This window comes from Malania oleifera, chromosome 12 (assembly GCF_029873635.1).
Source record: "Malania oleifera isolate guangnan ecotype guangnan chromosome 12, ASM2987363v1, whole genome shotgun sequence".
Taxonomy (NCBI): Eukaryota; Viridiplantae; Streptophyta; class Magnoliopsida; order Santalales; family Ximeniaceae; genus Malania; species Malania oleifera.
The window spans coordinates 81,579,148-81,605,789 of record NC_080428.1 but is presented as its reverse complement, the minus strand read 5'-3'; the positions used below and the strand labels follow the sequence as shown (position 1 = coordinate 81,605,789).

General features: G+C 38.0%; 1 protein-coding gene across 4 annotated transcripts; it reads left to right on the top strand.

Moving 5' to 3' along the window:
- The first annotated feature begins 656 nt into the window (after positions 1 to 656).
- LOC131144690 (pentatricopeptide repeat-containing protein At1g53600, mitochondrial) lies at positions 657 to 25,713 on the top strand. Of its 4 annotated transcripts, none has more exons than XM_058093492.1 (4): positions 776 to 3,658; positions 3,748 to 3,883; positions 7,947 to 8,118; positions 25,344 to 25,713. In XM_058093492.1, exon 1 carries the CDS (start codon positions 1,043 to 1,045, stop codon positions 2,963 to 2,965), a length of 1,923 nt encoding a protein of 640 aa, XP_057949475.1. In that variant the 5' UTR covers positions 776 to 1,042; the 3' UTR covers positions 2,966 to 3,658; positions 3,748 to 3,883; positions 7,947 to 8,118; positions 25,344 to 25,713. The 4 variants fall into 4 exon arrangements, with proteins under 4 accessions (XP_057949478.1, XP_057949476.1, XP_057949475.1 ...); XM_058093494.1 differs by having other exon boundaries at positions 7,885 to 8,118; XM_058093495.1 differs by having other exon boundaries at positions 657 to 3,883; positions 7,885 to 8,118.
- The last annotated feature ends 929 nt before the right edge of the window (positions 25,714 to 26,642 follow it).

Sequence of the window (26,642 nt, the reverse complement as noted above, 5' to 3'; positions counted from 1 at the left end):
TGGTCGACCAAGGCAAGTGAAATTTCTATTTTGCCCCTGATTTTGACCTTAACTAAATTTCGCTTTAAATGTATATGGTTTTTAAGTGAGGGATTTTTCCATTAAAAATTTTGTGTCATAAGGTCAGCTATGGTCCTTGTTCGGTTCTCTATGGTCAAAGCTTTGATCCCTACAGTCAGACTATGGTCATTTTGAGCTTACATCCACATCATGCATGTCATGCATTTATATTACATGCCAAATTAAAAAACTAAAATGCATTGACAATCAAAATAACAAATGTCTTCTTCTTCTTCTTTTGCTCCTCGGATTCGTCATGGAATACGCCGGATGATATAATCTTAATGTTCTTCTTGTCTTCCATCTCTTCCTTATGTATGCACTAAAGTATTAAGTTTGTTTTAAACACTGAATACACATATAAGTAACTTATGATTTGTCATAATCAAAATCAAGGATCAGATTCAAAAAGTTAACAATTTTAATTTATACAAAATAAATTTTTAAATTATATTTTATCTATTTTTAACACTATGTTCAACAAGTTCCTTGAATTTAAAATATTTAATAATCTTTTATTTGTTTTATGACGTGTTTAGTTATTAAATTTTAAAGAAAATTACATGTCATAAATATTTTGTAGTATTATGATTACTAGGTAGGTGCCATTTTCAGAAAATTCTAGGTTTTTTGTTAGATTTTATTTTACTTTATTTTATTCTTTGGTTATTTGCCAATTTATTGCGCATGTTTAATTTTTAAACATCTTGTAATGCGAACTTTCCTGTTTCCACAACGGTTGACGAACTCTCTCTCATGCCAGTCAAAAATCGTTAATGAACACTTTGCCGACCTAAAGTTTTCGAAGTATACATCCAATTATTCAACTTGCTCGATCCAAACCGCCCCCAAACTCAAATTTAACAGTATTGACACTACAAAAAGTCAGAAAATCGGCAAATTTATTGTTTTCTGCAACTCTCAGATCACGAAAAATGGTAGAAATGGCACTATCAAAGAAGCCGAGTCGATCTTCAATCGCATGCCGTGCAAAAACATCATCTCTTGGACCGCCATGCTCACGGCATATGCTGAGAATGGTGCAATGGCCGAAGCACGGAGGATGTTTGACGAAATGCCCAAGCGAAATACTGCATCGTGGAATGCGATGATCACGGCTTATTTACGTAATAATGTCAGGATAAACGAAGCTTGTCAGTTGTTTGCCATGATGCCTGAGCGTAATTCAGTGTCATATGCTGCCATGATCAGCGGTTTTTTGAGGGCGGGAATGATTGACAAGGCTCAAAAGTTGTACTCCGAGATGCCGGGAAGCTGGCGTGACCCGGTTTGTTCGAACGCGTTGATATCTGGGTATTTGAAGATGGGGGAGTTAGAAGAGGCGGTTCGGGTTTTTGAAGGTATGGTGGAGAGAGATGTGGTTTCGTGGAGTTCTATGATTGATGGATATTGCAAAAAGGCAAGGATAGAGGAAGCTAGAGAGTTGTTTGAGAGGATGCCGAAAAGAAATGTGATCACGTGGACAACAATGATTAATGGGTGTATGAAGAAGGGGTGCTTTGAAGATGGGTTTGAATTGTTCATGCGTATGAGGAGGGAAGCTTTTGTGAATGTTAATTCAAATACCTTGACCATAATGTTTGAAGCTTGTGGCAGTTTTGTTAGATATGATGAAGGAATTCAGATGCACGGGTTGGTTTTGCATGTGGGATTTGAATTTGATGTTTTCTTGGGCAATTCTGTTATTAATATGTATTGTAGATTTGGTTGTATGGAGGCGGCTAATAAAGCATTCAATTATATGAGCCAAAGGGATGTAGTTTCTTGGAATTCTTTAATCACTGGTTATGTTAGAAATGATGAAACTGAACAGGCTTATATATTTTTTGAGAAGATGCCTGTAAAAGATATAGTTTCATGGACAACCATGATTACAGGCTTCTCTGCTGAAGGGAGTACTGGAAAATCAATCCAGTTGTTTAACATGATGCCTGAGAAAGATGACATTGCTTGGACAGCTGTTATTTCAGGGCTCGTAAGCAATGGGCAATACGAGGAGTCTATCTGTTGGTTCATTCAAATGATTCAGAAGGCTATCAGGCCGAACCCTCTTACTCTGAGTAGTATACTTAGTGCTACAGCTGATTTGGTAGCATTAAACCAAGGGCTGCAGTTCCATGCCTATGCTTTGAAGATGGGCATGGAATATGATTTGTCTATCCAAAATTCATTGGTCGCCATGTATTCAAAATGTGGAAGCATAGCTGATGCCTATGATATATTCAGAAATATTAGTTTACCTAATAATATTTCTTATAACTCGATGATTTCTGGGTTTTCTCAGAATGGATTTGCGGAAGAAGCACTTATGTTATTTGGGAAAATGCAAAATGATGGTTTGGATCCTAACCAAATTACCTTCCTTTCAGTTCTTTCAGCCTGTGCCCATATGGGACTTGTAGACGAAGGGCGGAACTACTTCAAATATATGAGATCTACATATCATATTGAACCAATGGCCGATCATTATGCTTGCATGGTTGATCTCCTTGGTCGAGCTGGGCTGCTTGATGAAGCAAATGATTTAATCCATTCAATGCCCTTTGAACCTCATTCTGGTGTTTGGGGAGCACTGCTTGCTGCAAGTAGGATCCACTTGCGTCTTGATCTTGCTAATCTTGCAGCAAAGCACCTTTTCGAATTGCAGCCTCATAATGCAACCCCATATGTTGTCTTGTCTAGCTTATATTCTGCTGCTGGGAGAAAGAAGGATGGAGAGCAGGTAAGAACAGCAAAGAAGCTAAAAGGGATAAGAAAGAATCCAGGGTGCAGTTGGATTGTAATAAAAGATAAGGTTCATTTGTTCCTTGTAGGAGATCAATCCCATTTGGGCTTCAAAGAAATTAAAGCTACTTTATTGATGATTGCTGAAGAAATGAGATGATCAGAATAGCTGGACAGTGATTTGTTTTCTTGGTTTTGAATGGCCATTGCATCAATTATAGATGGAAGGACTTTATTATCAGTTTATTATCGTCAAATATTTGGGGAGGCTATGCTTGTTGTGGCTGTTTAAGTTTGCTTGTCCTATTGACGCAGAATTGAAAGGCAAGTCATGACAATCAATGTGAGATCAAGAAGTATCACGGATGCTTTGCTCGCTAACTTTCTATATGCTTGGATCTTATGTCGACACTCAGAAATTATATATTGATTCTCAATTTGCACGATGGTTGTTGGTTAACAGAGTGGATGATTGCTGAATCTGAGCTTTTTATTTGTTAGGGATTGATGCTGATTCAATAGAGTCGAGACAAACATCACTTATTTTTTCATTCCTTTGGTACACTATTGAAATAACTCACATGTCACATGAACGAAGAAGAAATGCTTTATCCTAGTAGCCATGAGTGCTTTAAGTGCAAGACATATACTGGTCTGATGTTGCTGCAAAATTCGAGCAGTATTTATTCAGTATGAAAATATTCTAGTGTCTGTATAACCTAACTATGGTGACTGGAACTCAATTAGTTATTGTGGAACCAAACTCACAGAAATGTGGAATTATGAGAAATTTATGGAGCAATGATGATGATGAATTCAGATTCCAGAATGTTAATCTAGACATGATGAAGAGGTATTTCAATTGTGTTACAGAGGATTCAGGATATTTTATTCCTTATGGTCAAGTTTGTAATAATTGAAGGGATCTCATGTGATATGCAGCAAATAAGGAAATGCACCCATAGACTTTGTGAAGTAATAATGTAGCAGATTTTTGGAAAGAAGTGAGCCAGGAATATGTTGCTTTTATGAGGGCATGTACAGAAGGGATATGCGCTGGCAGTTTCGAGACTCCCAGGTTCAGCTTTTAACTTTGGTCTTTCTCATTCTGTCTTTCATTTGTCTTCGGTTTGGTTGAGTTTCGTTTGGGTCTTATGTTGTCTTCTTCTGTACTGTTCTTGTTGAGTTGTGGCTTATATGAGGGTATTTTGAGGTTTCAATATGGAGCTATATATACACATTGTAACCGAGGGTTGAAACCTTAAGGTAGTTTCAATTTGATAGTGAAAATTGTGCGAGGAATCCATGGGCGTAGGCACATTGCCGAACCACGTAAATATTCGTGTTTCTTCTTCACCATATTATTTTTCTCTAATTTCGTATTTGCTGTGTTTGTGCGTGCATAATTTTAGGGTGTAATTCACGACAGTTCTCTGACTTGTATTCGGGTCCTTTGCGATCAGTTTTGTTTTGGGTCTATTTGGCCAAGCAAAAACTGAAAAAAATAAAATATAGAACTGGTGAGCATAAAAAAATATAATATCTTTATGCTGTTGGGATGATTAGCTTCTTGGATCTTGTTAGAAGTTTCATTGCTTGTGCTTTCTACAAATGTGCGATGTGGTTGATGAGAAAAGCATGCATAACTGTAGCAATAGATTCAGTTAGGGTTTAAAATTTTATCAGAGCAATTCAAAATGCCCAAATACAGTCTGATAAAATTGTGAAATCAAATTGGTAGCGAACGTGGTAATTGGCCAATGGACAATCTGAGCCTCATTTTCTCAAAATTTATATTCAATCAATTATTGTATCAGATTTAAGCTGGATGGTATCCAGTAAATTGCAACAAAACCAAGGCTGATTTGCTGAGTTGGAAAATTTAAAAGAATGCTTTATGCTTTCATAATGAACTTTTATCTTGGTTCACTTCTTTTTTACATTGTATTGCTGCTTTTGTGGGTTGCTATATGAAGCTTGAAAGATCTGCCACTATTGCTTACTGGTGTTTTTGTCTTCTATTTATTTAGTATTGGTCTCCACTAGAGGGCTATGGTCAGTGTTCTTTTCATGCTATGGAGGCTCTCTACGGACCCCCACCCAAAAAAATGCATCTCTTGAATATAGGAGGGGCATGGTTAAAGTAGAAATTAATGAATACATGTGAATGGATGGGGACTTTCTTAGCTTTTCATGATGGCACTGAAACAGATTTGATTCTTGAGATGTTATGAAAATTTACCTACCACGTCTACTTGTTTACTTAGCTGCCAAAGTCCTTGATGTGTAGAACCTAGAAGTAGGGAGGCATACTAGACTTTAAGTTGTTTGGGGGAATTCGTTGGATATGACTGGACCTCTTTTTAGGTGCTTTGTGATTCCTTTCGACTATGATCTCTATTAATTTTTTAAAATAAAAATAATGGAATAATTCTTATATTATATCAAATAAAAAAAGCGTCCCCTTTATAAATGCTAGCCTGTGGCAAGCACATTACACGTTGATGACTGGAGTGCTTTGGGAGTAACTTACGAAATGGAGAAGAGTGGCTGGCTGGTTACTCACAACCTCTCAAAACCAAGGAGGAAATAATTCTGAGATATATGAAGAACAAGAGATAATGCCAGAGTCTAACTCTGCTTCTGCTGTCACTCCTGCAGCCTAGGAAGCTGTGAGAAGAGGGAAGTCTGGCAACTAAGGTGTAACGACCTGCTTAATTAACTGATTTTTTTTATTTTTTATTTTATATACTCTGATACCATAGTATTAACCTAAACAGCAGGAAGCAGAAATCATACAAACATAACCATAAACCACTATATACAATACCAGAACCAATACTAGAGTGTTGAAATGTTTTCAAAATATACAAAGATAATTGTATCCCCAAAAATGCCCTCAACTAACTAGGGCTACACAAAATCATTCCCAAATGATACTCACTCTCTGTCAGGGCCCTACTGAAGCCCTTTTAATTGCGAGCCTGATCCGCTCGCCTACCTGGATCACCTGAAAAATATATCAACACTGGGATGAGCCAACGCTCAGTAAGAGAAAATATGCTATTACTAGTGTGTGGCAAATGAGCTACTATATATTATGAAATCTGTTTCATATAAACATGAATAACTGTGTACAAAAGTACCGTATAAATGATAAAACACACCACCCCTTTTCCCTATTGCTTAACATATCAGTATTATGGTTATAATTCAAAATACTTCTAGTGTATATAGTAGAATCCCTGTTTCTGTAAATCAATACGTAAGTAATAGTAACTGAAACTGTTCCCTGTGGCTATCTGTGTCATGACATGCCCCTTATGACTAGGTTGTGCAACCCGTAGGCTAGATTTACCCTGGTTGGCCAATCAGGAATAAATCATTTAACTCCGTCAGTTGTTTTGCCCTACTCAACCCATATCTGGATAGGGAGCCTAACCTCTTCTAGGGCCTAGGTGGTCGACCGTACCACGTATATCTGAATAGGTAGTTGAACTCATAAAGTAACATAGTATCTGTAACAACGGTACCGTGCTCTATAGCTGCAAGTCCAACAGGGTCTGATATCGTATAATATATATTTCTATATACATGTTTATCTGATTTACCATGATTCTGAAGTACTGAAATAACCATGATACTGCATATCGTACTGAAATCTGAATAATCATAACATGGAAATGCATATTCGTAATACTGGAATTCGTGTTGTCATGGTACTGAAATTCATGAGATCATGGTACTGAAATATCGTAAAATCATGGTATTGAAATTCGTATAATCATGGTACTGAAATGCGTATAATTATACTGAAATTCGTAAAATCATGAAACTAAATTCATAAACATATCCCCGTACCATATACATAATTATAAGCCACACCATACTAAGATACATAATTTTCGTAAATAAATCAACTGCATAATATTCAGAACTTTCCTAACATAGCATATTTCCCTTACCTTAACTCTAAAAAGCCCATACTGTATTCTAGCCTGATACCCGCAAGGCCTCCTACAAAACACCCCGAAATCAATATTTGTTAGAACTAAACATCAGTATTTTTCCGTCTGTAACATTTTCTCTAACTGCCACAAGGCCAAAAGGAGACTAAAAGGCCTTACCCTGAATTTAGGATAATTTCCAATTCCGATTTCCTAACGATCCGCTCTGGTAGATGCGTAGAGAACTCCGCCAGGAGCGTCATGGTAGCTTCGGATCGTCGATTCGGCGACTGGTGGGGCCGAAAATGAAGAGAGAAGGGAGAGAGAGTCGTAGGAAAGAGAGAGGAGAGAGAGAGCGGCGAGAGAAAATGAGAAATATCTCGGTTTCCTGCCTTTTATAGGGCCAGGTTCGTCGACGAGCCCTTCACAAAATTCGTCGACGAGACCCTGTGTTCGTCAACGAAGCCCTGTGTTCGTCGACGAAGTCTACGGCCTCCTTCTGTTTCTGTTTCTATTTTCTCTCCCTCTCATTATTTAAAATGCTATTATTCTTCAGGTCACTACATAAGGTGATGTTTACATCTAATCAGCTTCTTTTAATTCCTACTCTTACAAACAATATTTTAATTATTTGCCCTAATATTAGATTTTGAATGTTTGTTTAGTTGGTTTTGTGTTATATGAGGTAATAATTAATACAGACACTTTTCTGAGGGAAATGTGCCTTGGGTGTTTCCTTGTTGGATATCACAATATTGATTTACTTAAAATCTTAGTAAACTCGGTAACAATTGCATAGAAGTGATGTGAAATGAATGTATGCAGAAGGGAAAATGAAGTAAAACCAGCATGTGCAATTATATAAACATGTATTGTTATATTATTTTTAAAATTTTAATATTTATCACATATATTATATTTATTTATATGCTTATTTAATTATTAGTATTCCTGCCATGTCGTGTCTTACATTCCACGATTTGTTGTGTCTGCATTTCCTTGTCATGTCATACCCATAATAGCCTGGGCAATGTACCTGTGCTTTGTAGCTATTACATATGGTGATTATATCAATTAGCATGAAATTATTTTGTTGTTCCTGTTTGAAAGTATTGAATTTGTTTTGTACCAGAGTAATCAAGCCTATGCAAATGGGAATTTTTCTTAAGCTTAGAACTTTTATACATGGGGCAGGTTGTGTTTCTCTGATGAGACATCTAGAAACTACCTCAGGGCTTTGATGCTGTGAGATAGCAATTGTGCAGCAGCAGACGTCTCCTGGAAGAACAAGAGAACTGCTAGGATACTGTATGATGGCAGCTGCAATAGATCCCATCTTTCTCAGGGTGCAAATTAGAGCTTCTAAGTAAGGCTTCCCTTCATCTCTTTATCGCTTACTTGATGGATGGTGTGATTTAATTTATTTCATTTATTTATCAAGCATGCAAGTTTGACTTCTCTCTAATTTTTCCCCTTAAGATTTTTTTTTTTCTTTTGTATGAGTTGTCAAATCACGCTGCATTTGAATGCATGGATTTTGGACCTTGGATTTGGATTTGAGTGGATTTGGACAAATACAATTTTGCATTACATTTAATCTAAATCCACACAAATCCAAATCCAAGGTCTCTCCCAAACATAGGGTTATTGATTTATTTCAGATCAAAGTAGTCACATTTGCCTTTGTCTAGAGTGGTATTATGACTTATTGGGCACAATGGAAGTTCCATTGGTTTGTTATTTTGTTGTTCTACTTTTTCCTAGTGCACTGACATTGTTTCACATTCAGTTTCAGTGTTGTAATGCTATACGCTTAAGATGTGATAGGATGTATGTAACCTGTTGCCTTCGTCTAGAGTGGTAATGTTGTCCTATGACTTATGGAGCACAATGGAAGTTCCATTGTTTTGTAATTTTTATATTGTTCACTTTCATTGTTTCACATCCAGTTTGGGCCTTATTACGCAACAGACTTAAGATGTGATAGGATGTATTGACCTGTTGCCATCCCTATTTGTAGAGTCTCATGTAGATCGTTCTACATTCAGAAATCCATAAATCAGTACAAAGCTTATAGATCCTTCTTACATGACCCCGGCGATAATTAATCATGGGAAGCTCCTATGGCTCAATCAATGAATAAAATAAAGTAAGATAAAACAGTTGGGAATCTTAAATGGGAAGAAATCTGCAAACAAGCCACAGCATAATATGAAAATGGAGTTCTCGACAGCTTTTAGAAACCAATAGTAAAAACTAGCAAACAACTTCTAATAAGAAGAACTAGCTAACTCTATCAGCTCAATTATCATGCTTACTTCAAAGCGTACAATTCATTCCACAAACTTAGAAATTCTCTTATTTTTAACTCATCTAACGTAAAATTTCCTGGGAAACATAATCACAGCTTGCAATGTTATCATTTGAGGGAAGACCACTCACAAAATCATGTATGATGTACCTCTAGGAGTAAAGCATGGGTACATACCTGGCAGCCTTTCAACTCATAAATGCATAATGTGTGAGCAATCATTGGGGGAAGAAGAGTAAAATGAAAAACATTTGTACTATTGAAAATGATACTGAGAATTGCAGCAGTTGCTCATGTAACCTCATCCGGTAACATAACAAGATGAAGTCAACAAACCTAACTCTTAAGATGCCACACCTTCGGTAAGGAACAAGGCACTTCAAATTTGACATCCACTAAAAAAAAATTAAGATTAACAGAAAAGCACAAGATGTTATTATGCCAATATTTCAGTCTATATGAAAAACTCCACTTTCCATTTACTAAACAAGGATGAAATATTTCACAAAAATAAAAACCATGATATATTCTGGGTTTTCATTTTTTCGTAGTGCACTTATACAACTTTCAAGGCCTTATTGATACTCCATAGAAATACCTCAAAATTAGAAGAAACATCTAAGGATCTTCCACGATATTGAATACTTATGGATTTGGTAAGACTGCAAAGTATTGCCAAATAAAAAACATAAATTTTAATATAAATTTTCCAGACTAAATTTTTTTTTTTTTGATAGCAAAAAAAAAAAATCATTAGAAAAAGGATGTACAATTAGGAGAAGAGACACCCCCTTAACAAAGTCTAGGAAACCCCAAGGGTAACAAAAAACAAAAAGAAACCGAAAGATGTAAAAAACAGCCCAAGGAATTAGCACATCCTAAGAAGTCAACAGAGCAAGCCAATCCTACTTAATGTCTGAGAAGCATACCCCCATGAAATTACCATTACCCATGCACCACAAAGAAGCTAGGAAATGAATGTTCTCCCACAACAACAAAAATGCTGATTTCTTCCCTGAAAATTCCATAGATGGAACCGCGAATAAGGTGGAGACCACCAGAGGGGAGTTCGAACAGACTAAAGGGCTCGGAACAAACTGAATAAGTTGGGGAAGATTGAGGGGCTTGGACAAAATGGCTCGTCGTAGGGGAGCTCGAACAGAAGGTTCCAAGCTGATTGTCGGATAGAAGATGCCGAGTAGCTTGAGGGGCTCGGATGGGACGACTATTTGCAGGGGGACTCAGACAGAAGATGCCGAGTAGCTTGAGGGGCTCGGGCGGGACGTCTCTTTGCAGGGCGAGCTCTTCATGGGCCAAGAGCATTTATTTGGAGCTAGGCTGGGCGCTGGGCCGAAGCTCCTTGAGTCTTGAGTATCAATTTTACTGCTTTATTGTCATCTTAGTGTAAATGGGCCAACTGGAGGCCAAGTGTAGTAGAGTCCATGGGGCATTCCAGAGTAGTTAGTTACAAGTTGTTATGTATAAAGCGGGAATAGGGGTCAGCTAGAGAATTGGAATATTTTCTGTTAATTGGAGAGTGGCTCTCTCCAACGAGCCAATCTGTTCTTCCTTATTTCCATTTCCTTGTAGGTTTTGCATCTGTGGACTCAGTTCATTTTCTGTAATCTCATTTTCCTTGCATGTAATTCATTCAATTATCCATTACAAATCTGTTGTGTTGATTTCAATTGCATTGATTTCATTACAATTACGAGGGGGATCATTACAATTGGTATCAGAGCCAAGTTCGTGCCACCATGGGAGAGGGAACTCGCATGAACCAGATGTTGGAATCCATTGTGGCCTTGAAAAAATCACAAGAAGAGCATCAGAAAGTTTAGTAGGAGATGCAAATCACTCAAGCCAATGCCCAATAAATTCAAGCAAAACAGCAGAAGCTACTTATCACCATGGCTCACCAGTTGGGAGCTCTTTCTGATGCTGTGAAGCTTCTTGGCAAGAAGAAACTCGACCAGGAAGGGCTGGGAGAGACATCTAGCCATGAGTTCGGACATCAACACCGTGAGAGTTTTAATGGGGTGCAACACATTACCGATAGAGCAGTTATTCAAACTAAAACGATGAGAGTTGATTTCCCTAAATTCAATGGTTCGGATCCAACAGGTTGGCTCTATAGGGTCAATCATTTCTTCCTATTTCATGAAACCCCACCCCATCAAAGGGTTCTGTTGGCATCCTTCCACATGGAGGACAAGGCCTTAATCTGGTTTCAAGACTTGAAGAGGTCTAGTCTATTAACAAGCTAGGAGGCATTTGAAAGAACCCTGCATGCCCGATTTGGGGTCAATCCTTACAATGACCCATTGGAGCAATTATCAAACCTAAAACAAACTTCTACTGTAACCTTGTACAACGAATAGTTCGAGGAATTGTCCAATAGAGTCAGAAACCTAGATGAGGACCATTGGCTCAGTTTGTTCATGGGGGGATTGAAGGAAGAGATCAGGTGGGCAGTGAAACTCTTGAACCCAATCAATGTGCATATGGCCTATGGCAAGGCCCGGATACAAGAGGAAAACCTCCTTGCAACTAAGAGGTATATCCTACCCAAGCACTCTACCCTATCCCATCACCTTGCTGTGACAAAGCCTGCAGCCAAAACCAACACCCAAGTCCACAAATACTCACCCGAACAGATAATAGAAAAGAAAAGCAAGGGTTTATGTTTTAATTGTGATGCCAAATGGCACCTGGGGCATAAATGTGGGGCTGCTAAGCTTTTCTTGCTGAAAGGAAACGAGCTCAACTGTTTTAACGAGGAGGAACCCCCTGAGGTCATATGGCATGATTGTCCGGGAGAAGGAGGGGTGGAGCAGCAACCGAGAGAGGACAAAGTGGAAATTACCCTACACGCCTTGACTGGATCCCGTCACTCTAAAACAATGAGAGTGGTTGGTTGTTTTAGGGGACAGTCCTTTGTGATACTGGTAGACACAAGCAGCACTCACAACTTCATTGATCGAGATCTGGTTAGGAGACTTAAGCTAACCCTGGATAGTGGTGAGAAGGTGAAGGTAGCTAATGGAGAAGAGATACAGTGTGAGGGAAGATGTCCAACAGTGAGCTTTGTGGTGCAAGGGACTAGATTTGAAGCTGATATGTACTTTATGTTTTTGGGGGGGCTGTGATATTGTACTGGGAATTCAGTGGCTTAGTACGCTGGGCAAAATCATGTGGAATTTTGTAGGAATTTTGTAGAACTTACTATGAAGTTCCATCATAATGGAAAAATTGTTTGTCTGAAAGGACTCACTTCCCAGGGGTTAGTGGAAGAAGAAGTGGAGGGAAAACTCTCTCACTTGGAGAGGAAAGGAATCTTGCTGCAACCATTGGAAGGGATAAAAGAAGAGGCAATGGACAGAACCTCCCTGGCTCTAACCTCCCTATTGGATGAATTTCAGCAAGTATTTGCAGAACCTAGGGGACTACTGGCCATTAGGTCATGTGACCATGGGATCACTCTTAAGGAGGGAACTTCTCCCATTAGTGTAAGACCCTACAGATACCCTTATTTTCAAAAGGAGGAGATAGAAAGGATTGTTCGAGAGCTATTGGAGTTAGGGACCATGTTGGTAAGAAAGGCCAAAGACACGTGGAGAATGTGTGTGGGCTATCATGCCCTGAACCAAGTTACCATTAAGGATAAATTTCCTATGCCTATGATTGAGGAGTTGCTGGATGAGCTACATGGGGCTGAGGTCTTCTCAAAACTGGATCTGAGATTTGGGTACCATCAGATAAGGGTAAAGGCAGAGGACATCCCTAAGACAGCTTTCCAGACACACGAAGGACATTGAGTTCCTCGTGATGCCCTTTGGGGTGACAAATGCACCATCGACCTTTCAAGGTTTGATGAATGAGGTTTTTTGACCCCATCTTAGAAAATTCATTCTGGTTTTCTTTGATGACATTCTGGTGTACAACAAATCTATGGAAGAACACCTCAAACACCTAAGAATGGCCCTACGAATTCGACTCGATGAACAACTGTTTGCCAAAAGAAGTAAATGCAAATTTGGTTGTAGAGAGGTGGAGTATCTAGGGCATTTGGTATCGGGTAAGGGGGTGAGGGCAGACCCCACCAAGTTACAAGCTATGATTGATTAGCCTTTACCTAAGACTCTCAAAGCTCTAAGAGGGTTCCTAGGTCTCATAGGAAATTACAAAAGATTTATTAAGGGGTATGGAGCCATAGTCGCACCCTTGACCAGTTTACTTAAGAAGAACGAGTTCCACTGGAATGAGGAGGTTGAGAAGGCTTTTAGGGAACTAAAGGAGGCAGTGTCTACTCCCCTTGTTCTAGCCCTACCAGACTTCACGAAGAAATTCACAATTGAATATGATGCATCAGGCAAGGGGATTAGGGTAGTACTTGTGCAACAAGGGCAACCGATAGCATACTTCAGTCAAGCATTGAAGGGCAGAACCCTTCTCATGTCAATCTATGAGAAAGAATCGGTAGCTTTAGTAACAGCAGTTAAGAAGTGGAGACCCTATATCTTAGGGCAACCATTCATTATCAAAACTGATCAGCAGAGTTTTAAATTCTTGTTGGAACAAAGAATGGGCACTCCAGTGCAGCAGAAGTGGATCACCAAACTATTGGGATATGATTTTATAGTACAGTATAAAAGGGGACAAGAGAATCGAGTAGCAGATGCTCTTTCTAGAAAAGATTCAAAAAGTGACACTCACAACTCAGCAGATGATCATGCAGCAGACAATGAGGCAAGTATAATGGTTATCTCCTTCCCCACTGTTGGGCGGATCGAAGATTTAAAAGCCTCGTATGCAGATGACAGTGACATACAAAATATCAGGTAGCAAATTCAATCGGGCACACTAGCAGAAGGGTTCACTCTGAGGGATGGGTTTTTATTTTATAAGGCAAGCTGTTTATAGGTAGAAAAGAACAGATCAAGCAACAAGTATTACAAATGGTTCATGGCAATGCAGTAGTAGGGCATGAGGGATATGAAAAATAAAATACAGAGAGCCAAAAGAGATTTTTATTGGCGTGGCATGAAGAAAGAAGTTAAGCAATTCATCAAGGAATGCCCCATTTGTCAGCAGATAAAAGGGGAAATTACTTACCCCACGGGCTTACTACAACCACTTCCCATCCAGGAAAGGTGTGGACAGATCTAAGCATGGATTTCATAGAAGGTTTACCCCATTCACATGGAAAAGATATCATTTTTGTGGTGGTGGACTGTCTCTCTAAATACGCTCATTTCCTACCCTTAAGTCATCCATTCACGGCAAGTCAAGTAGCACGGAGTTTCATGCAAAACATTTTCAAATTACATGGCATGCCAAGATCGATCGTCTCGGACAGGGGGGGGGGGGGGCACATTTTTAAGTAAATTTGGCAAGAACTCTTTAATCTACAAGGAGTCCAACTGAAATTCAGTACGGCTTACCATCCGCAGACCGACAGTCAAACAGAGGTGGTGAATAAGTGCTTGGAAGGATACCTTAGGTGTTTTGTGGGGGACACGTTGAAAAATTGGGTGAAGCACTTACCATTAGCCGAATATTGGTACAATACATCTTACCACACCTCAGAGAAAACTACCCCCTTTCAAATTGTGTATGGTGTACCACCACCGCATCTCCTGAGCTATATTCCAGGGACCACTAGGGTGGCAATGGTAGACAAACACCTCAAAGACCGGGAGGTAGAACTGGATCTCCTTAAGCATAACCTACAACAAGCGCAAGATCGAATGAAAAAGTATGCTAACCTAAAGAGAAAGGAGCAAAGATTTTCAATGGGCGACTAGGTTTACCTACGACTCCAACCTTACCGACAAGCAACCGTGGCAGTCCGGCGGAGCCTGAAGCTGTCACCAAGGTTCTGGAGGAAACTCATATTCATCCGGTTTTTCATGTATCTCAACTCAAGCCACACCTTGGAGCGTCAGTTCGGGCGAACCCACGACTCCCCCCACAGATTCCCAAGGAATCCTCAGCCCAGAACCTGAAGAGATTTTAGAGAGGCGTATGAAGAAAAGGGGGAACCTTTCGGCAACAGAGGTACTAGTTCGGTGGGAGGGGCAAGAGAAGGAAGAGGCTACGTGGGAGTGGTATCACACGATGAAGGAGAAATTCCCGCACCTTGTGGGCAAGGTGCTCTGAAGGGGAAGGTATTGCCATAGATGGAACCGTGAATAAGGTGGAGACGACTAGAGGGGAGTCCGAGCAGACTAAAGGGCTCAGACAAAATCGAATAAGTTGGGGAAGATTGAGGGGCTCGAACGGAACGGCTCGTTGCAGGGAAGCTCGAATAGAAGGTTCCAAGCTAATTGTCGGACAGAAGATGCCGAGTAGCTTGAGGGGCTCGGACGAGATGGCTATTCGCAGGGGGACTCGAACAGAAGATGTTGAGCAGCTTGAGGGGCTCGGGAGGGACGTCTCTTTGCAGGGTGAGCTCTTCGTGGGCCGAGAGCGTATATTTGGAGCTGGGCTGGGCGCTGGGCCGAAGCTCCTTGAGTCTTCAGTATCAATTTTACTGCTTTATTGTTGTCTTAGTGTAAATGGGCCAACTAGAGGCCAAGTGTAGTAGAGTCCAACGAGCCAATCTGTTCTTCCTTATTTCCATTTCCTTGTAGGTTTTGCATCTGTGGACTCGGTTCATTTTCTGTAAAATCATTTTCCCCGCATGTAATTCATTCAATTATCCATTGCAAATCTGTTGTGTTGATTTCAATTGCATTGAGTTCATTACAATTACGAGGGGGATCATTACAAAAAATATACGTGAGTTATGTTCCTTCCATAAACCCCAAAATACTGCAAATTAAGCACTAATTCATGGCGCTTTTCCTTCCTTCTTCCTTCCAAACCCAACAGAAGATATTGTCAAAAACTCCTTCACAATCCCTGGACAAACCCAGTGTTCTCCTAAATAACTGAATAACTTGTTCCAAACTTTCCATGCAAAATTAAAATGCAAGAAAATATGTGGAGCAGGCTCTGAGCAGTTAAAATAAAGCACGCAAATATTTGTAGAGAGAACCTCTTAAAAGCCTCCTAATCTGCAGCAAGTTATTAGTATTTATCCTATTAAACACAACCATGAACCAACCAAATATAAGCTTTGATTTGAGGGGGTATTTTGGCCTTCAAAATAGTTTTATAGAGAGGGAAGGAAAAGTTCGCTCTGACCAAGAACTCACAAAAAGATTTGCAAGAATAGACCCTCGAGGGGTCCAAGAGCCAAGATCAGCTATTAGCTTCTGAAGATACCTGACAATCATTCATCAAGACCAACAATGAAGATAACTCATTTGTTTCCCCATTGTTAAAAGATCTCCTACAATGAAAATTTCAAGAAGGTAAAGGACCATTTGGATCAATAAGGAAAGAAGAAATTAAATCATTTTGTCTTGAGCTCAATCAAAATAGGCAAGGAAAAGAGGTGGACAAGGCAATATTCCCCAACAAAAGGTCTTTCCAAAAGCAAATATTACACCCCTTACCCTATTACTGAACACAAATTTAGTATAGGGAATAAAGAGAGGGTAAATCTAATTAATAGCTTTCCATGAACTTTTTTGAAGAGCATCTAGAACCCAAATTGATATCCCACCCATTCCCAAGTCCAAACTTGCTTTTAATAACTTTATGCCACACAGAAGAATCCTTGAAAGGGAACCACCAAAGTCATTTGGGCAAGAGAGCTGTGTTAATAAAGACCAAATTTCCAAGACCAAAACCTCCCTCCTGTTTAGACCTGCAAACTACCTCCTGACTCAACAAATGATCCCTAAAGCCCCCTTCCCTTGACCAAAGAAAATCTCTCATAAGTCATTATCCTCTCAATCTTACTAGAAACATCCACTGGAATTTCAAAAATAGAAAGAAAATACAACAGGATAATAGAAAGACAAGTCTGAATTAGAGTAAACTTATCTCCCAAGGAAAAAAGGAGCCCCCTTCCACTCATCTAGATGTTTGGACACTCCCTCAACTACTGGATCCCAAAAGCTAACTGACCTAGGATTATCCCCCCAAAGGAACTCCTTGGTAAAACAATGGCCAATCCAACTCAACACATCCTATCTCCAAAGATAACACTCTAGCACGCCTTGTAAGCATGTTAATTGTCACCGTACCACTCTTTCCCATACTAATCTTAAGGCTTGAAATCCTTTCAAAAATATGGAGAAGCCCCAAAATATTTAAAAAATAAGGCTTGTGATCCTCCAAGAAAAAGATGGTATTGTCAGGGAACTGAAGGTGTGAGGCTGTAATCTCTCCTCCCTCCCTATTTCCAAACCTTTCACTAAACCTCTATCCACCGCCCTATCAACCAACCTACGCAAAACATCTGCTACTAAAACAAATAAAAACGAGGAAAGAGGATCACCTTGTCTAATCCCCCTCGTGGTCCTAAACCAAGATTTAGGTTCACCGTTTACTATCACCGAGTAAAACACATTAGATATACAACCTTTTGTCTATCTTCGCCATCTCTCTCCGAACTCCTTCCATATAAAAATCTTATCCAGAAAGCTCCAACTTATTCTGCCATAAGCCTTCTCCAAATCCAACTCGAAGATGAAGTCTTTTATCTTCTTCCTTCTAATGTCCTCAACAGCTTCATTTGCAATCAAAATGGCATCCACAATTTTTCTCCCCCCCCTCCCCCCCCCCAAAGCACTTTGGGCCTTAGAAATAGTCTTATCAAGCACCCCACTCAACCTATTAGCTAGAACTTTGGTTATTAGTTTATAAGCATTGGATACTAAACTAATAGGCCTATAATCAGAAATCTTAATTGACCTACTTTTCTTTGGCACCAAAGTAATGATGGTAGAATTAATACTCTTACTTAAAACCCCATTCCCTCAAAATTCATTGAAAACCTTCATCAAGTTATTCTTCACTACCAGCCAACAATCTTGATAAAAATCTAACTTAAAACCATATGGCATAGGAGCTTTATCCCTCTTTATACCGAAAACTGTAGATCTGACGTCCTCTTCCTCAAAAGGTCTCTCTAACCAGGCTATCCTATCAATAGATAAAGGATCCCACTCCAAACCTTCCACCATTGATCTACTCTCATTCTCCTAAGAAAACAAGTTGTGATAGAAATCAGTGATCTCGGAAGCAATCCTGGTAGTATCCGATATAGTCACCCCCTTGTCCGTCTCCAACTCCCTAATTAAATTCTTTCTCATTTTTCCACTAGCTATCCTATGAAAAAATTTGGAATTACAATCTCCCTCTCTAACGCACTTAAATGTCGTCTTCTACCTCCAACTTCTCATTTCCTTGAAAATCATATCCTCCAACTCGTTGCTCCAAATACCCTTCTAACCTCCTCCTCCCTTGAAAGAGTAATGCTTTCTTCCTTTCTATCTCATACAATTCGTTTAAAATACTACTTTTTTAAAATCTAATATCTCCAAACACCTCCTTATTCCATTCTTTTAGTTTTTCTTTCAGCCTCTTCAACTTCTTCACAAATCTAAGCCTCTCCCAACCTCTTTTCACAACCTCAGACCAAGAATTCCTTACCAGATTCTGGAAAAAGCGATGATCCAACCACATATTTTTGAACCTAAAAGGAGTGGATCTAGAAAGCACAACTTGGGAAAGATTAAGGAATGCCTCCTCCCACTCATTTGTACATGAGAACCTGTCAATTCTACTAGCCACCACCCTAGCTCCCCACACCGACCACTAAATTAGCATTGCCCAGTGGAAGGTCCTTTAGACAGCACTCTCTAATAACCAAATCAAATTTCCGCATGGTGCCAGTAACCCTTCAAACCCCTTCTTCTCCCTTGGGAGTCTCATTGCATTAAAATCACCACCTATAATCCACGTAGGCAAACAAAAGCCGGAGACAAAATAAAGCTCATCCCAAAAAAATCCCTAAGAATTGGTCTAGAAGGGCTGTACATAGAGGAAACCCACCATTGACCCTTGTCTCTAACTTCTAGCAGGACAGAAAGAGAACATAAATCCCGCTAGACTATCTACACTTGTAATAGAACGAGTATCCCACAACACATGTATGTCTCCTACAGACCCCCAGGAGGGTACATAAACCCGATCCTTACTGCAACCTTCCCAAATCCCTCTAATAACGTCCCCATTGACTAAATCAAACTTAGTCTCTTGGATTAACACAACATCGGGAGATTTCCTTAGCAAAACCTCCCTAACCAACTTCTCTTCCTAACATCCACTAGACCCCTTATATTCCAACTTAAAATCTCCATAGCCTAACACGTTTGCCCCCTTTCCCAATACCCTTACTGCCCCCATAATTGATGGAAGAAATCAAACTCTCTAATTCTTTTTGGATCTTTTTTTTTTTCCCCATTCATACATTTGAGGACTAATCCTCAACTCCAACAGGAATCACTACTTTCAAACCCAAGTCATTCAGAATTTCGTTTGGGTCTTTATAGTCTCTCTCACTATTCCATAGACCAAAATCAAAGGCACTACCCCCAGCAAATCCCTCTTTATGGCATAAAGCATCGAAGGAGAAAAGGACTGAACAAGAAGGCGAAGAATACCTTTTCCACTTTGGAAGAATTCAGATCCTCCAATAGAATTGCTCTCTCTTCATCATACCATTCCAATATCGAACGAAATAGCAATGATGTCCACCTTATTAGGAATAGGCTCAGGAACAAGGAACAAAGACCCCCTTCAAACAAAGATGTATTTTGATCAAAGTTGTGCATAGCAGAATCTTGTAACCCTTGCCCAGTGTCAAGGACATTAGAGAACTCTCTTCCCCTATAGGCTGCCTTCCACATAAGGGAATCTCACTCTGTAATATTTCTCTCTCCCTTTCATATAAATGAAGATCTCTTGACGGTTCTGCCCATTTGTCATCTTCTTCCATATCTATGGGCAACTAGCAAACTGTTGTCAGAGTCGCGGAAGCTGCTTAGGTCATCTTCTAAATCACAGTTCACCATATCTTCACTAATCTCTTCCCTTTAATCTCTTCAATTTCTTCTGAAATCTCGGAGCCTATTTTCAAATGGGAACAATCAACTTTCTGCTGTCTCAATTTTTCATTCCTTTTTTCTGATGCTGTCTGTTGCTCTCCCAAACTGGTTGAAAGATTGCACCTATCCCCTTCACAAAATCTTCCTCCCCCATGGATAACAGTAGCATCTCCACTTCTCTATTCTTCATCAAGTCAGACCCCCATTCAGTTCTGAGAGCCTGTTTTAAATGGACTTCTTCTTTTTCACCCAAGCTGGACTAGCTAATCCAGCCCATTTAGAACTTGGGCCAACCGGAAAAGCAGGCTTCAAAATGAGGCCTCCAGGCCCAAATCAAGCAACATACAGCTTCTTGTCAACTTCCACTATTATGGTCCAGCCTTCATTCCAATAATAGTAGTAGGCAGGAATTTTTTGAAGTTTGAGGATTAGTCTTAAAAAATACTGAGGGTCTCTCTCCCACGACTCTGTTCTTCCCAAATTCATGGATTTGCCATTCTGAATATTCCGATTAGACCAGCCAGAATTCCTCTGTTTCTGATTGAGTGCAGCTCCTTTCTTCACCACCTCTGCATAACTAGGCTCATTATGCGGTCCATTATACATAAGACTGTTTACTTCTCATTGCTCTATGTCTACGAAACCACACTTTTTACGCACTAAGCCCAAAGCTTTCTGATTTTGGATTTTCCTACTAGTACAGCAGTGGCAGATGCTATCAAAATGCATCAAACAATAGAAATGACCAATGATACAAATACAGGGGTGTAATGATTCACTAACTAATAGCAATTTTCTAGTTCGAATTGATTTTCACATGATATATGTATTACTTACAAGCTGAAAACAAGTGTTTTTCCGCATCTGCATACTTCTCCTTTGAATACATGAACAAGCAGTGTTTTATGCCAACTGAAAGCTGCTCATTGGTTTCACTTTGAGTGAGTGCCTCCATCAATCCTTGTACCTCAGAAGCCCTCCCAACCAAATTCAAACCAGCTACAAAAAACTCTCTAATGACTCAATCTTGGACTTTTGAAGCTTCTGATAGATACCATACAAGCATTCATTTTCCTAAATGATTTAGAATCTGAGGTTCCAAAAGAATAGTTGCATAGTTTTTTTAAGGATCCAAAGCATCATCCAACTTGTGGTGTCTGTATTAAGAGAAGGGTTTATGATGTAGGTTCTAGGTGTTGCATACTGACAAGCACAGTACTTGAGCCTGAAAACAGAAATGGTGGAAAATGTTCCAAGAGACATATGCCCTGTTTGGAACTCAGAAAATATTTGAGAAAGGAAAGGAAAATATAAAGGAATCCTCATTTTCATGTTTGGTTATCAAGGAAAATGAGAAAGAAAATAAAAAAAAAAAATACCAAATCTATAAAAAAAAATTTGATTTTACACATCATTAATATTTATTTATTTTTTATTTTTAGTCATATTAAAACAAACTTTCATTTTTTATAGTATTTAATAGAGAGAAAATATAAGAGAAAATGTGTTTCTTCCTTATTTTCCTTTCCTTTTCTTTTCCCATGTAAAATCCTTGATCCAAACGGACCCATAATGGTATGGTAAAATGCAGGCCATTAATATTCACCGAGGTAGTCACTCCTATATCTTGAATAAAACCTAAAAAAATCACCAAACACATTAACATCTGGGTGAAACTTGGATCCGGATAATTCAATTCAACTGAATAATTTTCATTCGATTTTTTTCTTTCTTTTTTTTTTTTTTTCAATCTCTGAAAAGACAATCCAACACACCTAGACATCATTCAACTACAGAGTCTACATCCATGTTCATGGGTCAAACATGGCAAGAGTAAAAACTCCACCACATCCAAAACAAATTAAAACTCATCTCCATGACTTCAAAAGTACCCAGATTAACCATTTCAAAAATAACACAACCTCAACCTATTGAGATCCACATGGAGAGAGAGAGAGAGAGAGAGAGAGAGAGAGAGAGAGAATATTATAAATAGAATAAATATGCAGAATAGTATAAATAGAATAAATATGCAACGCAAATAATAAATAGAAGAATCAATACGTAAAGAAACTATTACCAGTTCAAGAGATGTTGGAAGTTGGGATGATGGAATCTTTCTTTTATAGTGGTAGGATTTGTTCTCTAAATTTGGTAGGAGCAAGATTTAAGGAGAGTTTTTTTTTTTATGATTCCATTTCGAATTATGGAAGGAAATTTGTTTATGTTGGAAAGGTTGACCGTCTGAGAAGATGTGAAAAAAAATTCTATGAGAAAGAGTGAAAGATTGAGAGAGGGGGCAAGTTTGTGAAAGACAATTTTTAATATTTATGCAGAGATTATGCTTCCATGTCTGGTTAAAGGAGGGAAGGTGAGGAGAGAATTTGAGAGTGGGAGGGAAAGTTTGAGAGGGAAAGAGGTAGGCTAGTTAGGCACAAATCATGGATGCTGGTAAAGAGAAGGGATGATTGGTAGAGGGGGTTAGAATCTTACAATTGTTACTCTACCTGTCTACCATTGTGGGGAGCATGGTCTGCCTAATATGGAAAGAGGAAGAGAATGAGTTTAAATTTTAAAAATAAAGCCAATAACTGTTCCAGTTATTAAAAATCAACAAATAAAAAAAATTACAATTAATTAAAAATTTTAAAATTCTAGAAAATCTAGGATTAGCATTTGAAGGCCTCTGGGAAGACATTGATGTCTTTTAATATATTAGTGTATAGAACTATAGATACATGTAGACAATTTAAAATAAATTGTGTAAATTATATTTATAATGTTTTGGTGTGATCAATTAAATTTCATAGTTTTGGAGGTTTTTTTTTTTACAATGTTATAATAGCAAGTTTGTATAAGAAGTTTCTTGATATTTGGAGTATGTAGTTATTTTCATTAATGGATGCTTTTCTATTCGACATCCTCTCAAACAACACTCTAGCTTCATCTATCCTTGCCTTTTTGTAATATCCATAAATCATAGAGCTCCAAGAAACCACACCCTCAACATAAACCGCCTCTTCTAACTGCCCCATCTTCAAATACCGAGATATCAACATGTTCGAACAAACTGGGCCACGCCAACTTCCTGGCATCTCAGAATACGACTTCTAAGCCTTGTCAATCATTCCCGCCTTCACAAAACCAGTGATCTTGGCAGCATATGACACTGAATTACGCTCAGGCATCATGGAAAACAACTGACAAGCTTCCGTTATGCTGACATTAGTATGTAAATAAGCCATGATCATGGCTTTCCACAATGCGGTATTTTGCTTGGGCATTCCTTCGAACACCTTCCGTGCTTTGGTCATTGCGCCATTCTCCGCATGTGCTGTGAGCATGTGGTTCAAGGGATGATGTTTTTGTATGGCATGCGATTGAAGATAGACTCAGCTTCTTTGATATTACCATTTTTCATGATCTGGGAGTAGCAGAAAACAATAAATTTGCTGATTTTTCTGATTTTCTATATTACCAATACAGTTCAAATTGAGTTTGCGGGCAGTTTGGATCGAGCTAGTTGAATTATTGGAAGTAAACTTCAAAGACTTTAAGCTAGCAAAGTGTTCATTTAACGATTCTATTAGTTCATTTGGCTGGCATGAGAAGCAAAGAGATTGAGTTTGTTAAGTGTTGCCCTAAATTTTTCTTCCTTTTTTTTTTCAATAATATTTCACATAAGAAATCATTAGACACACCAGATTTATATATTCCGTTGAATATGTTTTTATCATATATATATTAATTAAATTAAATTTGTTATATATCTCCGACCTATTTAACATTTTTTCAACTTTAATAATGCTAATTTATCATTTGTTAAAACAAGAAAATTTGCATTATAAAATGTTTAAAAATTAAACATGTGCACTAAATTAGCAAATTCCAAAAAAGAAAAAACATTAAAAACTGAAAAAATAAAATTACTGCATAAAAATATTTAATCTTATAAATCGTAAAAAATCAACAGCTTCAATGGTATATATTTGCCTATCAAAAATATGTAAATAAAATATATATAAATGTGTACATGCACACATTGATATTCTAACAACATAGTAAATCACAGTAAAATATTCATGTTTTTTGCACATGAAAATTTCAAGAATAAAATGTAAAAAAAAATATATCTTACCACAAATTTATATTTATATATAAATAGTTGTGGGCACAGCATTTGTATTCCAAATTAGCTCCCTTTTTTGGGGAAATTAGGTTTGGAATGTTTTGTTAGTTGGTGAAGTGTTATGTGATGTAATAATTAATACAGACATTTCTCTTAAGGAAACATGGCTCGGATGTGTCCTTGTTGGATCTCACACTAGTAAATTGATTTACTTAAAATCATAATGGCAATTATGCAGCAGCAGACTTCTCCTGGAAGAGTAAGAGAAGTGCTAGGTTACTGTATTATGGCAGCTGCAATAGATCCCAACTTTCCCAGGGTGCAAGTTAGAGCTTCTCTTTGTCTCGTATTTGATGGGTGGTGTGATTCAACTTATTTTCTTTTATTTCTCAAGAATGCAAGTTTGATTTCTCCCTTATTTTCCACCTTAAAAATTTGCATTTATTTTGTGTGTGTTGTCAACTTATTATTGATTTATTTCAGATCAAAGTAGTCACATTTGCCTTTGTCTAGAGTGGTATTATGACTTATGGGGCAAAATGGATGCTCCATTGGTTTGCTATTTTGTTGTTGTTCTATTTTTCAATTTGTCCACCGACATTGTTTCACATTCAGTTTGAGCCTCATCATGCAAGAGGCTCAAGATGTGATTGGATGTATGTAACCTGCTGCCTTTGTCTAGAGTGGTAATATGACTTATGGGGCACAATGGAAGTTCCATTGCTCTGTAATTTTTATGTTTTTTTTTTTTTTTAATTCTCCTTGTGCAGTGATTTTTTTTTTTTTTTCTAGAGTTGGGTTTTAAACTAGATTCTGATCAATTTAATAGATTCATGAGGTGAATCGATAGATTCAGCATTGATTAAGTTTTTTTTAGGTTCGTTAGTAAGATTTGAATTGATTTGATACGAATTGTATGAATTGAATCGTGACTTGTAAGATTCTAACAGCTACGAGTTCAACAATAAAGTGCCCTATTGACCTGATTAATTTAATTAAAAGAGTTGGTTAACCTCAATAGAAATTTAGTCTAAAGAAAACATAGATTTTCTGTGCAATCCTCCTTTCTATGAAGTGATTCAAATTGGTATAGATATGCTTTAACAAGAATAAGTTTTGTCTTGAAATCCTCCTTGTCTTAGGGGTGGATGCGAACATCCGGGTGAAATGGAACCTCGAGACAATGAAGCTGAAGGGGCTGGCAATAGCAGGGGAAAGCATTCCGGTGTTGAACTTCTTGGCAATGGTAGAAAAGACTGGAGCCCCGCGTCATCACTCAAATCTTCCAACTCATCAGCCAACACATCAAATGGTTTGCTCAAGCCACAACTGATAGATGAGTAAGAGTGGCATGACCATGCCTCTCTTTTTCAATTTCAGTACTTGGATAGTTGGATTTTGTACCAAAAGACACTTTTGCTGCCTTTCGAAGCATGGCTTTTGAATCTTTGCGAAGATTTTTGTATGTGTGTCATGTATATAGCAAGTTTTAATTACATACCTCTTTGCAAATTTGAATTTATGGTTTGGAGAAATTTTAGGGGTTAACAATTTATCTAAACTCAAATAATTTTAAGTCAGGATACCAAATTCGAATTCGTAAAAGCAATGTACATCTAAATCATAAAGTTCAAAATATTAATGTCAATTTGTCATCAATACCACAAAGGATGCTAAAATACAGGTGGCTTTGACAGGAACCTCAAATTGTCATGATCATATGACATTTATGAAAATTACCTTGACAAATGTTCTCATGTTGAAACTTTGCAAACTTTTTTGTAAGAATATTTCAAGGCAAATGTAGAGTCCTTATTTGTTTACTGGTCAATTGATTTGTTTGGTGCATAAAAAATAGAATGATTTGGAATAAAATGAAATAATTTTTCATTTCATTCCATTTGCAACTATTCTATTCTCGTGTACTAGATATTGGATAAGATGACTAAGAGTCTTTCTCCCACGAGCTAGACTCAATATTATTTGTAAACAAAATTAAATAATTGCCCACGTACAAGTATTTTAGACGGGCTAAATTAAAATTCAAGAAGAAAACTAGAAATTCCATTTCACAAAGATCACGACTATGGTGATTAGTTCTTTCTAGCCATGTTGCCTGTCATTTTTTACTTGAATATTATGAGATGTGATTTTTCTTCTAGATAAATGTCGGAGAAAGATTTGAGAATGAACAGTTTAAAAATAATTTTCAGCTCCACAAAAATGATTTACCAACCTAATTATTGATGACTACTTTAAGAATAATTTTGTAACATAACCAAATTATTAATAACTAACAACAACAACAAAATCAAACCTTAGTCCCATTAAGTGGGGTTGGTTATATGAATTTTTTCCGTCAATTTATGCGATTATGGACCATTTATTTTGATAGATTCAAGGATATTAAATCCTTACTTACTATCCCCTCCCAAGTTATT